The sequence below is a fragment of the Trachemys scripta genome, chromosome 9 (genome assembly GCF_013100865.1).
Source record: "Trachemys scripta elegans isolate TJP31775 chromosome 9, CAS_Tse_1.0, whole genome shotgun sequence".
Taxonomy (NCBI): Eukaryota; Metazoa; Chordata; order Testudines; family Emydidae; genus Trachemys; species Trachemys scripta.
In genome coordinates, this window is record NC_048306.1 from 82,784,014 (window position 1) to 82,801,772 (window position 17,759).

Here is a 17,759-nt window from a genome sequence, read left to right on the forward strand (position 1 = left end):
TTTAAATTTTTTTAAAATATATTTATTCCTTTTTTAGTTTCGTCCGCCATCGCCCCTCAGGCCGTTACCAGGCAACCAAGCTCCTCCCATTGACCCACACTATCATTTAAATTAGTAGGATTTTTTCCTCACTTAGGCGCCTTTAAGTACCGTTATTTTCATTTACTTTAAATTAAAAATTACCAAAACTCTGTAAATGTTTTTATTTTATTTTTACCCCGTTCCGCACAGTAACGGAAAACAATATGGCGCCGGAGGGTTTTTTTTTTTCCTCCTTTCAAACCTGTGGGAGGCCGACAGCCGTCCCTCTCTTTACCCAGCATGCTCCGCGCGTTTCTAACGAATTTCGGTTCGAGTTTGGAGTTTGGGCGCCATTTTCGAGTGTAGAAGCCGCCAAGCTGCAGCAGGCAGGAGCCGGCCGGACTCTCCAGAGCCAGCGTCACCCGAAGTCTTGCCGGGGCAGCTCGCCGCCTGCTCCGCGTACAAGGTACCAGCTCTGCCTGCTGACAGGACTGCGAACCCTGGGGCGGCTCGGCCAGCAGCGCTTCCAGCAAAGTGCCTAGTAATTTATCTGGGGACAGGTGGAGCTGGGGGGCTCTCTTCCCTGTAACTGGAGCTGGGGGACCTCCCCATAGAGCCTGCCTGGGGGGTAGCTGTAGATTTCCCTACGTAAGCTACCCTGGCGGGTGGGGAGCAAGGGGCGGCGGACTTTTCCCCCCCTCCCTTTCTTTTCCCTTCCCCCCACCCCTTCGGGGGAGCGAAAGGCGGCGGCGGCTTCTTTTCCCACGTCTTTAATCTGCAGTCCCGCGGGGTGGGGCGACTGTCTGACTGCCGTTCCGTACCACCGCCAATGTAACTGGCCCTTCCCGAGCACGGAGCGGCACTCCTCACGTAGAGAAGAGTGGGGTGATTCTGTTCCTCGGGGCGGCGACCTACCACCACCAGCAGTATTATATCTACCGAATCATGGGTGGGGGTCCATTGCAACCTATGGGAGAGAGCGGATTCCCCGTTGTATCCTTATGGACCTATGGGGACCCATTCATCAGATACCAATCACTGGAGGAGAGGCGCAGTAACAAGTTTGTGAGGCCTGATTTTAATCTGTCTGCAGACTAGGGTCGTCTTTGTGAATGTGTTTTCAACTACTTCTGACAGTTATACCCTAGGGAAACCCCTAAAGACCCAGACCAAGGGGCTATGGGGAACTTTAGGATGACTGGTTGCTTCCAAAACAATTCTGAGGGAAATGCGCAACACAATCACTGGTCGCTGACATCAGTTATTACCCTCACATTGAATATTTTCCAAATGGGGGAATCTTCTTGGTTTTTAATCGCAATGAGACTCACACTTGGCAGCAGGTCCGTAAGTGTTGCTTTTAAGAAACACCTTTGATTTTTTTTTTTTTGGGCGGTGGGTTTGGACATAAATACCTGTTAGATGATCAGGGAATAACTGGGGTAAATGATTCATGCTTGGCAAGGTGATTCAGATTGAGATGCGAGGTAACCCAGATTTAAAAGCTGATGATAAATAGTTATATTGTAAATGACTCTTAAATCTGTTTTCAGTATTTTTGTATGATTAACTACCCTACTCAATTTGAATTAACGTTATTAAAAAAAATCCTATAGGACTTTGTTTTGTTTTGTTTTAAACAAACAGTCACGGAGAATGGGCATAGACTCAAATTGCCTTAAAACGAATTCTCCCTCTATCTTCCACCCCCATCCCCATCCCAACCCCTGTTGTCCCAAATGAAGGACTCCTGTGGGTTGGGACTGTAGGTAGGTCAGAAAATGTGAAATGATTGGCACCGATTGTAAGATGACTTTCCAATCACGTCCGTTTTTATCTTGTGAGAAGTATACTTTCTTGTCTGTTTTTCTCCAACCAAAATTCACCACTTGGTGTGATAGAGTAATTTAGACTTTTTGAGGAGAATATTTTACTAGTTCAGGCTTCTTGCTTTTCATCTTTCTCCTGAGCTGCTTTCTATTCTTGCTTTTTTGGCAACTGCCTTTATGTGCCAAGTGGGGACTTTTGTACTGTTTTTTTTCCCCTTGATCAAGCATTAACATCAAATCTACTGCTGATACTTAATTTGCTTTTTGTTTGGTGTGCTGTCTTTAAGTGTTGAGCATTGCCAATAGTGAGCATTTAGCTACATTTTTGGGAAACAGTTCAGTTTAATGTCCTTTGGACTAGAAACTTTCTATAGAGTGGAAAGTATCTGAGTATTATTAGATTAGACTACTGAAAATACTTATTAGAAAATCTTAGGTGTGTGTGTATATATATAAAAGTGCTTCTTCAAGAACATATCTGCTTGGGATGTTCATTCAGTTTATTACTGAAATGACACTTGCCAGCAACATCATAATTATTCTTTATCTGAATATGGATGTTAAGTTTTAATGCTGCCACATCAGAATGTGTCTGTATGATGGGTTTCAATAGATGGATGTCCTCTACTTTTATGTAAAAGCCAAGGGGATAAAGCTACCAATTTAAGGGACTTTATAATATGGTGACTAAAGGCTGAGTTTTAGTTTGGTTGAAATCCTGATCCTATCTTTGAAATTCATATGGATTTCACATAGTAGTAGTCATTTTGGATACACATGCACAGTTATAGACCTTAACGGGTGATACGCCCAGCACTTGGGTCATGGGGTTTTTCTTGTTTGTGTTAGCAAAGGAGACATATCCCTTGGGTAGTTTGATTGCTTGGAATCGGAGGGGAACAGCCAACAGAAATCATGCCAAGCAAAAGGACCAAAACCTCCTCTGCAGCCCGTCAAAAAGGCAAAGAGCCCTTGGAGGAATCCACCAGTGATATGGAAGTGGAAAAAGAAGCCGACACATGCATCAGTGAAGCATCTCAGCAAGGTAAGTGTTTGCTATGATTCCGATGTACCAAGCATGTAAATTTAGTGATATGTCTTCATGATAGTATCTTGCTGAACTTAAGGCCACTCCAGTTCAGATTCAGCTTCTATCTAGGAAGGGATACTATAATTTTTTTATTTTGACAAGTTGAATTTAAATCTGATTTTAAAACTGCAAATATGGCTTTGAAAGAGTTAAAGCATTTGCATCGGTGTTTTAGGTTAGGTAAAAATGCTGTTGGTAGGCAATGTTTCTTCCAGCTAAGCCTAGATTTCATATTCTTGCTACGTTGTCTAGTACTTCCGATTATGGTAGCAGGATTATTTTAGCTACAGATGCATCCTGCAGTATGGGATTTCTTGGGCTGGAATAAGTGGCAGTGACTTGAAATTCTTCTTAAAATAAATTACTTTTAGGCAATTACTCATTATGTATTAAACTTGTGTTAGAATTGATTTTCTGCTGGAAATATCTGTAGAAAACTGGTTTTAGGAAGCCATGTATGTTATGTTATTAAAGTAAGATGTTTGATAAATGGTTAATATGTGGAAAGTGATGTCAGAGTTGTCTACTTAAAGAAAAAGTTGCTTTTAACAGTTGAAAAGCTGTTTTATTTAAAACTATAATTGAAATCCAAGGGGCCAGTTTGTTTTCGTAACAAACTTCCTGCCTTTCAAGAGTAAGTTGTGCTGTCATTACAGTTTTTCAGGGCATTGTTCAACCATCCCCAAATCTCCTCCTCCTTACAGTATGTGTGAGCACGCCTGAAATGTGGCTGTCCAGTTATTAATTAGAAAGACTTTGCTCATTTGTATGGATTTGTAGGCTTTTTAAATGTAACTATTGTAATTTCACACTGCCTTGCAAAGTGTTAGAATAAGCATTATGTAATGAAACAGTAACCCCACTAGTGAACGGATGAGACATCTTAAGTGTCTACTTTCTAAAAAATTAGCTCCTTGGAAGAAAGGTGCTTTAACTCCACTTACGTTCAGTTTTAATAATTTAAAGTGAAAGTATAGATTCCTAGTTTGTATAGAAGCAAATTTTTACTTTTTCTGCTTCAACTAGGCTTTTAGAAGGTCTCTCTAGTCATTGAGACATTATATAGTTTTTTCTTTTTATTTTGGATGTTTTTAGCAGCTTCAGATGGGGTACTTGATAATCGAAGTTTAGAAGAGATTTTGAGTAGCATCTCTCCTCCCCCACCTCCAGCAATGACCAATGAAGCTGGAGCTCCTCGCCTCATGATAACTCATATTGTAAACCAGAACTTCAAATCCTACGCAGGGGAACAAATTCTGGGACCTTTTCATAAGGTATTTTTCTATTTTAAGTAACTTCTAAACCAAAGTAAAATTTTGTTTTGTCTCTAGTACTCCTTACAGTACTGTGAACACAACTTATCAGCAAATAACTTCTTATTTTATATATTTTATAGTGGAAGAGTGAGAATTACTTTAATGATGATACTCTAATTTTATTTAAAGGACAATAGATTACTTGTAGTCAAAGTGTAAGTTTTTGATACTGTACCATGCTTGAATTAGAAGTAAACTACAACTTAAGCATATATCGTCTTTGCTTTATTCGATTTACTGAACAACGTTTAGGGGTTAAATCACAAATACAAGAAAATCATGTGGTTAATTATGAGCTTGTTTCTTTATAAACCATGCTTACTGGGTACAATATAGCTTTCTGACTTTACAGAATAAAACTTAGAAATCTGTGCTAACCAGAGGTGTATTTTATTCTCCCCCCCCCCCCCCCTCTCTTCTCCCCCCCCCCCCCCCCCGGGGCAGTAAAAACTAAGCTTCCCAATAGTCTGCAACTTCCTGCACTAGAAATAACAGTATTTTCAGATGTCCACAAATTAAGTAGATGAAGCAAATTGGCTAGTTTCTATTGTAAATTTGAATATTGTTTCTTTCTGTTATGCAGCGTTTTTCTTGTATTATTGGACCAAATGGCAGTGGAAAATCCAATGTCATTGATTCAATGCTTTTTGTATTTGGGTATCGGGCACAAAAAATCAGATCCAAAAAGCTTTCTGTGCTGATCCACAATTCTGACGAACACAAGAACATCCAGAGTTGTACTGTGGAAGTTCACTTTCAAAAGATTGTTGACAAGGTACGTATTCTTCTGTTTAAAGAAAAAATATGCTGAGGCTTTTTTTTTTTTTTTTAAGGATATGAGAATTTAACATTTTACTGTCTTTCTTAATGTGGAACTAGCTTAGAATGAAAAACTTGCCCATGTGATCGGTTTACCTTTATGAAGTAGAATACTTCAAACTAGCTGGCTGAAAAAGTACACAACTTCAAGGAGATTTGTTTTTTGTAGTGCTTAATTTCCACTTTGAGTAGACACAACTTGTCATTAGAACTTCTGGATGAAAAGTGTTTGATAATACATTATTTTAAAGTTGTTTAAAAATACTAAACTTTATTCTACCATCAAGTCACATGAGAAATGTTTTTATTTATATATCTATATTTATAATACACTCTCTCTCTCTCTAGGGTTGTGTGTATCTGATTTCTTTGATACTTTTTTATAAGTCTAAAATCAGATACAATTTAGAACACGGTGTAGCATGCATTATGTAGATTTTTTTTAAGATTTTAGGATTAAAAACTGAATATTTTTATACTTATCAGCCTTAGATATTTTCTACTTCAATATCAACTTATAGTAGCTTAAAGTTGACATTTTTATGATGCATACACACACTTTATATCACAGTACATTATCAATTTAAACAATCACAAGACTTTCACCTAAAAAGACTAAACATTTTCTGAAATATTAGGGATAAAATGTCGATGTGACCTTCATTTTGACTGAAAATTAAAAATTTAAAACATCTATTTTGCTTTCCACTTTACTTAGTGCGAACTTTTATGTTGTATTGTTGATTTATTGTTACTTACAGCTTGAGGGAAAATTTTACTTAAAGGATTCTAATATTTTTCAATAAATTGTTCAACACTGCTGAAATATTGACTTAATTGTCCAAGAAACGTTTGGGATAATTTTGTGCATGCAACTGAAGAAATAAAAAAGGGGAAGTGTACTTGCTTTCTGATGTAAATTATAAAAAGCTTATTGAAAGTCAAAAGATTTTAGTTAATAGATTACCAGAATATATAATTTAGGCAAGGGTATTGTAAAAACAGACTCTTCATGCATTTTAATTGAAGCACTGTTTGTCTGCATTAAACTATATCTAAATACAAATAAAAATTTGACTTGTATTTATATTATACTAGCCTGTCCAATAATTAAATTTATTGTGGCTTTCATTTGTATCTGCATAATACCGCGAAGCTAATTTCATGAAGCAAAACAACTTCTGAATGGATTTGATATTAAAGGTGATTGAATCTGGGGGGGGCTATTCCATTAAAGTGGTAGACCACTTTCTTAAATTTTAGAACTACTGCGTTTCTTTAAAACTTGCTTTTTAAAAATCAAATTTGGTTGTATCTATTGCTTTCAGGTAAAGCAAAGATCTGACTAGCTACAAAAACGTGTGTGTGTGTGTGTGTGTTCAATGTATCCGTTTTTAAGTGTGTCATTTTTTGTATCTTCTATTTGTTCGATGGCTTCAGAGGCACTTAGCTAAAGTAACAACTCTTCCTTAGCCCCGCAAAAAAAAAAAGACTTTAAATTATTCAAAAATAAGACAGCAATTATGTTAAAATACTCAAGGCGTCCTAATATAAAGATTAAAAGAAGAAGTAGCCTCTTTGAATTTGATCAAGGTTTTTTCTTTTTGATATGCATGGAGAGTGTAGCAAGAAAAAAAATCTGTCATTAGATGCTAAACAGAGACTATGGTGTTTTAAAGCAGTAGCTGGGGTGAGAGGAGGGAGAGGCATAAAATTAAGGCCCACTCAGTTTAAACTTGTATAGAGTGCTTCTATGCTGTTTTCAAGGCTGTTTTTGGAAGCAAAAACATTGCATGTTTAGTGAGGTGTGCACGCTCTAAGATTTATTATACACTTCAATAGAACTGGGAACCAGGGTACAGTTGCCTTGTAAAAGCCTGAACATGAGGGTAAAACTGCACTTAACAGTGAAATCTGAAGTAAGCTGTGACTTTATACTAACAATTGTTTTTCTGGTTTTGTTTTTTCCTCAAAACAGGAAGGGGATGATTATGAAGTCATTCCCAACAGCAATTTCTGTGTATCTAGAACTACCTACAGAGATAATTCTTCTGTCTACCACATCAGTGGGAAGAAGAAAACATTCAAAGATGTTGGTATTCTTCTTCGAAGCCATGGAATTGACCTGGACCATAATAGATTTTTAATTTTACAGGTAAGTCTGATTAGTTCTGAGTCTAAAAATACAACTTTTCTTAAACTCCTAACAAAGTAAATTTGTCTAGATACTTTGATTCTTGTATTTGAGGCCTTAAAGTACTCTAGCAGCACATCATGGTTTGCATGCTCTAGCAAAAATGCGAATCATTATTTGCTGCTTTGGAAATTTAAGGAAGAGAAACAGTTGAAGATACTTCTAGTCCAAAGGTTTGTACTGCTGAGTGTGTTCCTGAAATTTGGATGAATAGAATTGCTATACTTGTTCCGCCCTAGCAGCACGTAAATATTGGTGTAGTAAAGTAAATCTTAAACCCCAATATTATTGTGCTGCTTAAGCGTGGCAGAGATTCAGCAACTTGTTTATCCTTTAGATAAAATGCATCAATACTGAGTCAGCTCAAATGTGAAATAATTAGAGATTTGTCTACATAGTGTTTTATGACATTGAAATGTTTTTACTTCAAAGGTACATACATATTGAAATTAGATAGGATTGTGTTGCTTTCAGTCTATATATGCTATCATCACATTAAGCATGCTATTCTTTACGCTTGTGTGACAACTGCAGAAGATGGAGTTTTTAAAAATACACTTTTAAAGTATTGGGGTACATAAATCAGCCTTGCACAATTAAGTAATTAAAGCTCACAGCAAACCTCATTCAAGCTTTTTAAAAATGTGGGGTTTTTTTGTTTTTGTTTGTTTTTGGTTTGGTGTGTTTTTTGTTTTGTTTTTTTGTTTTTTTTTAAAGAGCGAATTTGGCATTCCTGTAACATATTTCCACTTCCTGGTTCAAAGGTGAAGGGGCTGGTGTCCTACATTCACCATTTGAGACAAAGCCTGCAAAAAAGCATTCAGGGCTTCCTAACTTAAAAATAATTGGGCTTCCTGCAGCTCCTATTGGCCAGGAACAGTGAACTGCGGATACTGGGAGCTGCGGGGGTGGGGCGTTCCTGTGGACGGTCAACGTAAATAAAATGTCTCACGGCCCGCCAGCAGATTACCCTGATGGGCCGTGTGCCAAAGGTTGCCGACCCCTGGTGTAAGGTGTTTTCTCCAGTACTTGGATGAAGGTGGGGAAATATCTGGGAAAGAATCCTGCCAAGCATAGTTCTTTTTAATGTAGGTGGCTTTCCTTCCATTCCTCTCTCCCACCCCCACCCAAAAAAACCAACCCTCCATCAAATGTGTGTGTGTGTGTGTGTGTGTATATACACACACACACACACACACACACACACACACATTTTTTTTTGTTTTTTCCAGATTTTTTTTCAGAATTAGTGAAAACTCACCTATTATTATGGTAGTCCACTGGACTACCAAAATAAAGTTATTAGAGGGGAGCCACCACGTATGAGTCCCACTGTTTTCATCTGATGATGGGAAAGGTAGTGAATGTTGTGTAACCAGCATTAGGGCAGGGTGGTGGGTCTTTCTTCCCTGCTCCTCCTCCTCTGGCCTTGTGTGGGCGAAGTACTATTGTTAACTGTGCAGAGGAAGATGTACCAGATTTCTATGCAAATAGTCTTTCTCAATAAAGCAAGTCCATTTCCCTGTGCAAATGTCTGTAGAGCTCTGCTTCAAAAAATGCTGATGATTAATTGACTCAAAGGGCATGTGAACTGATAACTACCAATGGAAAATGACAGCCTTGAATATTTGAGGGCTGGGGAATATAGCTAAAAATATTTTATTTAAAATATGGCTGTCCACATGATTACAGCAGAACATACCTTAAATGCTTAATTTAAGAATCAATAAATAACATTTCCACTAAAGTGTTGCTACTTTTCTGTTATAACTGAAACTGGACTTAATATATCTCTGTTTTTTCAGATTTAAATGAATTTTTTTTTTAGTCCAATTTTAAGTGAATACCACAAATCCTGACCCGCTAAATATTGTGCTCATTCTGAGGAGAGGGCCCAATACAATTTTTAATTAAGAGGTCTGGGCCAGCATATAAATTTAAGATATATACTATTGTCTTTATTGATAATGGTGAAAGTTAAGCTGTGGATTGAGAAGTTTGTATAAAGATCAAAGGCAGAATATAACCTACTTATAGTAACTAAACTTAGTTATTCGGTACCTAATTACTGGATTCAGTATCCCTCATTACAAAAAATACCTACCTTTAGACTACCTCTATTTCTACTTAGTTTTCTTCTTTCTCTTTTTCCTAATAGATTTAGGTGTCCAACTTAGGCACCTAAATTTTAAAATTTTAGTCAAACTAAATAGAACTGAATTAGTATGGTTCTCTCTATCAGGTCCACTTAGTATTGTTTGCTATTCTGAACACACTTGAAGCACAACCTCTAAAATAGCCTCTCTGCCTACAGTCTTCAAAGAACCCTGTTTTGTTTTGGTTTTTTTGCCGAAGGCGAGGGCAGCAGGAGCAGTACCATTTTCAACAAAGAGCCCTTGTCAGAAAGGTTACTCAGGTATTACACCCTCTAATAGCTTCTAAAAGCTTTGTTGCAAAAATTATTCTCCTAAAATTGGACTTGACAAATATATTTTGGTTTTAAACCTTTGAAAACTATTTAAAGACTGGCTTCAGTTGGAAAATTAGCAACATTTAAGTGGGGGAAAATGTTACTTAAAACTTCAGCACCGCATACTTTAGATTTTTAATAAAGTTAAATGCTATGAAATATTAGGAATTTGGGGGTAAACACTTAAAATTGTCCAGGTGTACCTTTCAGATGTTCCACAGGCTATCTAAAACTATAATACAAAAATGAAATTTGTCATTATAAAGCTTATAATAAAAGTATATCATATTGTAGAAAAGTCCAGCATCTTGCTGTTGGGTTTAAGATAATGTAATTTTAAAATATTACTGAAATTGTGATGTAAAATGGTTATCTGTAAACAGCAGCAAATAAAACCTAAGGTTATTTTTTAAAACTTTGCTTATAATGGTAATGCTATGAATTTGTATGTAGAACAAGAATTGTGTTAATTTGTATTTTTGGGTTCAATGTTCTGGCTACAACATGCTAAACTCATGGAGGAGGTGGCTGTACTTCTTGTTACTCAACAATGGCTCCTCCAGGCAGTGATTAGCATTAAGCTTGAAGGGGCATCTTGTTTACTTCATTTTTGCTGGAATGATGGTGGATGTGACTAAAAGGAATACTAACTAAAGGGGAAGAACTTCTAGAGATCTGTCAAGATCATAGACTTCCCAGGGATAGGCAAAAACACTTGAATGTGACCAGCAAATGGGGTGGGGGAAGAACTATTAAGACTACAATTCTGCTAAATGTCTCCAAGATGAGAGAGGCAGTTCAGTACACAATTAACTTCAGTCTCCTCTAAAGAAGAGTGGGAAAATCCAGCCCTACAGTAGATAGCTGGCTCCTATTCAGTTATTTTCCAGAATAATCTTAATTTCTGCTAAATTGTTGAAGTATTAAAAGTAAAATACTGTGAGATTTTCAATATGCTTTCTCTAAGGTAGATTGAAAGTTATGTGCTGAACATATCCTCTTATGCGGATTATTTAAAATATACAATTCTAATCTTGATAGGTTTTTACTTCTAATATTTTCAGATAACCTTTAAGCAATTTTAAAGAAAAAATATAGTCCCTGTAGTTCTAACTGATTGGAACAACATTCTGCAGTGTATTAATAAATTTTTAGCCAATGGCAGTGTATTTTTGTCTTATGACTTAAACTTTTGCTGGCAGCAGTCTTAATATATTAAAATCTCCTTTCACCTGTTGGCCCATGGAAATATTTTAGGAATTGCTCTTTTTAGTGGGTTGGGAGACTTAGTGGTTGGGGGAGCAATTTGCTTTCAAATAAGGAAGCAGGTTTGTTTGTTTGTTTGTTTGTTTTCCTCCACTTTTAGGACAAGTTTGTGAGCAGTGGGTAGGATTAATTTTACAAAATGTCTTTATTGCATTTGTTTTAATCCACATGAAAGTTCAATTCCTATATGTAAAATGCTCATAAGCAATACATAGATTTATTCGAGTGAGTACTAAAAGTAGTTTATGCTACTGCTGTGTTAGTGTTAATGCTTCATGCTGAAGTGAACCCAGTGCAGTGGGATATGATAATTGGTGCCTCTTTTATACTTCCAGTATTCTAAAACCTAATGTTTAGAGGTCACTAAATTTTTCATGTCAGACAAAACATTTCTCAAAAAAAAATCCACTTTGTTTTGAGAAATCTGACTTTTTGAAGATTAATACACATACTTATTGTATATTGTCAGATTTGAAGTCTAAGGTTCTAAAATAATTCTCAGTTATATTCAGGGAGTGTCATCTGATACTTTTTATTGGATTTGTTCAGAATCTGGCTTTGCAGATCATAAAATCTTCATTTGCTTACAGTGTTACTCTTTGTAATTAGCAAACTTGTTGAACACTGGAAAAGTGAGTGTTTTGTGAGCTTTTATTTCAGTGTGTCTTATTAAACATGGGTGAGGGCAGACTGTACACTTTGCGACTCATCTAGCTATTCATTAGGACAATAATGGAGAAGGATTAGTGTATTTAAATTGTGTTTTCTGGGGGGGGGGGGAATTATGCATTATATATATATATGTTGCATTTTCTTGAGATTGTCAATCTCTGGCTTGGATTCCAAAACTAAAGACACTGAGTGAAAGTCTAACTTAAGGAATCGTATTTAGCACAGAGCTGAACAGGATGTTCTTGAGAGAGCTTCCAAAATTACAGTCAAAATATGTGTAAATAACATTTTAGCAAAGATAACTTTTAAGTTGGAGCACTATTGCATTATGAACACATAATTATCCTATACAAAGTTCAGCTATTAGTGTAACCGGCTAATTCTGAATTTCTCAGCTTTGGGCAAATTAGGGTGTCATTGAAAGTTTCCTATACATGTGCATCTATCAAACATTTTGATTAAAATTCTCAAAATGTGTATCTAAGATACTTACAGGACTTATTGATTATTTTTCTCAACCCACACCCAGTAATGCTTAATTATGTGGGGAATCTACTGGCAGAAATTATAAGGATGGTTTCACCAAGTGAATTTTTCCTATGTGGCATATATGGAGAAATTGCAGTCTTGCATGTCTCATTTTCTAGCCTGCAAGAAAGAAACCCCTACAAGTATTATTTTCCCTGTCCCATTCTGTTAATAATAGACTTTGTAGGGGTTTAAACTCACAGCAGTGAGAGACTCCTTTGCAAGAGTGGAGGGTCGAATAAGGTAGCATTACTTATCAGGGTGCATAATATGTGGCCTGAAAATTCTGTGGAATTCAGTTCCTTAATTAGAGCATTTTTGCTTGAAAAAAGCATCTCGGTTGAAAATCTGGGGTTGAACAGTGAAGGTCAAGTGTGGCTGCCATTATAAAATTCCATTTTGAAAAAAGTGTATCCCGTATTTACATTTCTAGCATTAATGATTTTTCTCTCTTCCTTCACCTTGTCCCTTCACTTCCCACCCTCACTTAAAAATTGACGTCTGTTGCATAGAAGAAGCAAAGAAATTGAAGGCATTTCTTGCTAGCACAATCAACACCATAGTGGAAGAACAACTACAAATGGAAGGGGAGATGAGACAATAGAACAAGTGTGCAAACTATTATTTGGTAGACATTAATGGTTTACAGCTCGGGGACTGAGGTGGGGCTATATCGGATGAAGCTGTTGTCTCAATCTATTTATAGGAACATAAAAAATGGAATTAGATGAACAATCTGGTGTGACGTCTCTGTAGGTGGCCAGTATTGGATTCAGGATTGAAAATTACACTGGCTTGAGACTTTGCCTGGACGAGTAAAAGTCCATTTGTAAGATAACATTCATGTCTGGTCCAGCATCTTGTGACCTGCCAATTCTCATTACCTTCTTGCCTCTTTCACTTCAGTCCTAACGTAACTTGTATTGGCTGTTGCAAAAAGCTGCAGCCAAGACTAGTAGTTACATCATCTAAGGCTTTATTTCAATTTACGTCTACAATTTTAAGCTTTTAAAGCATTTATGTATGCGGTACTCCTAGCTCTAGTGCGTCTCAAAATGGCAGTTGCTAAAATCAGGCCAGAATGGAAATTCAGAGATGGAAAGACATGGAATTATGACTGGAATTATCTGACTCAAGTATGAGTGTCACCAAACTTGTTTTTAATAAAACCTGCTCTTTTACAAAGTCAAAATATTAAATACTTCTGCAAAATATAAACTCTATCTCTCTAATGTGGTTTCTTCTCCCAGCAAATCTAAGGGGTCACTAGAGTTTCCTTCTGCTGTTGACTACATAAGCAATTCCTGTCTCTATACTTAAGAGGAGGTACAAGGGGGAAAAAGTAAGTCATGAGGGTTCAATTATGCGAAATACCCATTCAATCAATAACTCCTCTTGCAGTGCATGAAATGCCTTAATGAAGCAGCTGGATATAAATTTTTGAGGATTAATATCCTTCATCCTAATCATGACTCTACTGTGCTTGATATTCCAAGGGAGATGTACCACTATAGGCTCTGCCTGTAAATAGGCAGTTTTGTCTAACCTTCAATATTAACATTCTCATACAAGAACTGAAAGGGGAGCTACTCTTTTGATCAAGCAAATCAAAGTCATTTTTCCTTTATGGGCAACTGGAGTCTCTCACTTTAGTCCCTGCATTGCGCGGTTCTCACTTTTTATATTAAGCAGACTTCTTTTTTTAAAAGAATTTTAAATTAAAGAAAATAATAATAATTACACCTAGCATGTGATGATGTAAACCCACCATATAAATATGCAAGAAAATAATTACTTAGTTCTCTCGTAGTCAGAGAGTTAGTATTGTTACTGGCAATTATGGAAGTACTGGTTACAATGCCGTAGTTAAATTTGAGTGTTGAACTTAAAGGAGAATGTCAGCCTGTTTGTTACATATGGAGAAAAACATATTGGCCTAAATACCTTCAGGGAATCTGGGCCATTATCCCTAAATTTACAGCATTTACTCCAAGTACAAAAATATGTCTTAGTTTGAGTTAAAATTCATTATAAATAGATTTAAGAACTGTAATGCTTATTATCGGACATTTTTGTCCTTTATTATCTTATTGCTAACACACTCGCCACGTTTTCATATAGTTAATGCATTAAAGTCTTGTGCATAGATTATACTGAAGAAATTAGGTGTAATTAAGCTAAGTTCATTATGATTGTAGACTAGTAGATGGAGCCAGGTCAATAGCTCAACTTATTAAATGCAATCACTGTAATAGAGGTAGTTCTATCAGTCATCTTTCTCCTAATCTAATTTACATGCTGCAGTAAATTTCTTATATAACTTTAACAAAACCGAGTAATTGCCAAGTAGAAGACTACCCGTTGGAATTAAGTTGAGAATACATATCCCCAACTTTAAGGGTTTTTTAAAAAAAATACAGTGTGGGTATACCAAAACCAGGCATTACAAACCCAGGACATTGAGAATTAAGATTAAACTAAAAAAATTCAAATATAGTGAACCATGGAATGTGAGACCAAAAAACTAACTATGGGGACTTTGTCAGGCTTTTAGGTTGTCCAGTTAGTATCCACTCACATCCTGGACCCACATTGCCTACTGAAAGAAATGTAAAAAATGTAACATTTTGTTAACACTTAAAGCTAAGCTATTTAATATTAAACTAAACAATAAAACATCACAACTATCAAAGTAAAATCAAACAAATTAGACTAATTTATTAAAATCCACTGAATACCAAAAGTAATCAATCCTTATACCAATTTTAAGAATGTGGCTGTTTGGTCATATTCTTTCATTGTGATTTATAATCAAAGTCAACCGTATGTATGTTTAAGTAGCTTAATACCAAAACCAAATTATCTAATATCTGGGCCATAACCTCTGAGTCAATTATAAAGCTTCCTCAGAATTCCATGGTGCAGTGGTACTAACCCTTTCTTCTTCCCATTTCTTCTCCCCTGGCCTACAGAAAAAAAAATTATAAAAACAAACAAAATTTGAAAATACTTGTTTGCCAGAAGTTGCAGATGACTATTTTGTCTCAACACTTTTAAACACGAAACACGCTTTAAAATAATTTTGAGATCATATTTAGGACTGTTTAAATGTGGGGTATATTTCTTATAGGTGCCATCCCCATGTGAACTTTGTGGTTGCTCATAGTACATGTATGCACACATTCGCACTTCCACATCCTAAAAATAACTAGGCTGAGACATCAACCAGTTAAACTAACAAAATCAAAATACAGGGTCAAAAATAAAAAATGGGGTACTTTTGATAACAAGGATTTACAAGCTCTTCAGTTTTTGCAATAATCTGGACTGAGTAGGTGCTCAAATGTCAATCAAGGAATCAGGCTGCGTTAGTCTGCTAGCACAGTGCTTCCCTGCATCTGAAGAAGACACAATAGTGAGAGATACTAGTCAGAGATTAAAGTAGCCTTTATGTTAATGTCATGCCTTCTCCCTAAGGTGATGAATTTTGAAGATTCTGGATTGTCCATCGTCCAGAATGGTGAAGCTTCTGTGCCTTAGTTTCAATTCTTATGTCTTTCAAACTTCGCTTATTCTGCAAATCTGGTTTGAATTAAATTATCTTTTAGGAAGCATCAGTTTGGGAAAGTTCCACTTGAATTAGCAATTTTTAAAATATTCAGTGTTTTACTTATTACAAAGACTAAGTCTATGACAGATACAAAAAATAAAAAAATTCAGATTACATGAGACGACTTCCGAGACATCTGGCAAGGTCTTTGCCAGGTGAAGAGGTCTTTGACATTGTCATCACTTCATCACAAAATAAAAATAGCTGACTAGAGGGGAAAAAACAAAAAAACCCTTGCAATGACTATTCACTCAACAGTCATCATTAGCAAAATTAAAAATAAGTTCAAACTTGTTCAGTTTCATCAACTCCAGTTTCTTCATAGAAACTAGCCATCTTATAGTCAACTTTTTATTTTGGAACTCTTATCAGTCAAAGAGCTTATCTTCTAGAATCTTCATCTTGATGAAAAAAGTTGTTTTAAAGCCTATCAAAATGAGATCCACTTAACATATAAATTTAAGTTTTATATAAGTTCTGTATTGCCACATAAGTAAGGTTGGAGGATTAGATTTTTATTGGTAAATGTTAGCAAAGGTCTTTCACCATATACACACCGCTGATGGGAAAATATTCCATTGATGATCAAAATGTACAGATATGCAAAGTAAGATGTGGTTTAAGAACTTGTTTAAGGAAGTATACAATGTATATTTTGACATGTTATGATGACAGTTTGTGTTTTAATGGTTATGAAGCTTAAACTTCTCAAATCTCAACACCAGTCGTTAAATTGTCTGACATCCCCCACAATTATGAAAATTTAAATAGATAAATAATGCTTAAAACTAAACATTGGTATTAATTATAATTATATAAAATCTAAGTCTTCCAAACCTACATATAAGCTTTTCCTTCCACAGGAATATGCAGTTAAAGCACTCATACAGCCTTAACCTTGCCCCATTAATAATATTATGTAATAACTACATGACTACAGTTTCAAGGCATTTAGTGTTTGTGGTTCCCAATTTAATAAAACTGTCCTTTAGGGTCAGTTTTCATTTATGTTCCCTCATGTCAGCACACCAGGGCAGAGTTATGGTTCTTTGGGTGCCTTAACTGTAGATATCCATACAGTAAGTATGGAAATATATATTTTTTTTCTTTTAACCTAAACTCTGAACTTCCTGGATTTGTAATAGTTACTTTTAGGCATAATCTTGTAATTCTCTTTTTAACCTGTAAATCACGGATAACTTATATTTTAATTTAGCTTTTTTTGCCTGGTATAATGACGTGGAAGAAACTCTTGTAGTTCTGTTTCTACATAACCTCCTCTTCATGGCAGTTGTAACAGTCTCCATTGAAACAGGAACTCCTGCCATCCTCCTGCATGATTAGCACTTTTATGGGCCCATAGAGAAATTGGCTTAAAAAGAATACATATGTACTCCTGAATGCAGTTTCTAGCAAATATGATTTATTATAATCCAATAGATACAAAATTAATGGAGAGACTCTTCAATAAAGCAATAGTCTCTGTCTATCGCTATGTAGCCATATTACATTGTTGGCAATTCTCCATGCTTCTGATTTAAAAAAAAAAAAAAAAAAAATCGTATTTTTATCTGTTAATTTCTTTTACAACTAAACGTTGGGTGTATGCTGCATGACTGTTCTCCTTTAGTCACCAGCATGTATGACTTTTTGCGAAGATGTTGGTAGCCACAGTAGTCTTTCTGATAGTCCCTTAATAGTGTGTGGGCACTGGTGCCAGTATTACTTTGAAAAAGCCCACTTCCCCAGTTGAAGTCATCATACCTGGGTACGTTTTTAAATTTTAATTTTAAAAAGACAAAATTAGATGACTGACATTAAACTCAGGCTGCTATAAGCAGATACATAATCCACTCCATTAGGAAAAAATTATGTAGGCAGTGTTTATACTGTCTCAAAAGCCTACAGCCTGGGCTCTGTTAAAGGAAGTGGGAAAGCAAATTT

At 35.9% G+C, this 17,759-nt stretch overlaps 1 protein-coding gene across 6 annotated transcripts in view; it reads left to right on the forward strand.

The window, feature by feature from the left end:
* The first annotated feature begins 350 nt into the window (after positions 1-350).
* The window catches only part of SMC4 (structural maintenance of chromosomes 4), a 110,168-nt gene continuing 92,759 nt past the window's right edge, over positions 351-17,759 (forward strand). The window contains exons 1-5 of one of the 6 annotated variants that reach the window (XM_034781629.1): positions 351-487; positions 2,700-2,895; positions 4,036-4,214; positions 4,840-5,031; positions 7,054-7,230. In XM_034781629.1, the coding sequence (XP_034637520.1) occupies positions 2,766-2,895; positions 4,036-4,214; positions 4,840-5,031; positions 7,054-7,230 (678 nt within the window). In that variant the 5' untranslated portion in view covers positions 351-487; positions 2,700-2,765. Of the gene's footprint in view, positions 488-1,154; positions 1,365-2,699; positions 2,896-4,035; positions 4,215-4,839; positions 5,032-7,053; positions 7,231-17,759 lie in introns of those variants that run through there. The other 5 variants (XM_034781632.1, XM_034781630.1, XM_034781631.1 and 2 more) reach the window with 5 other exon arrangements.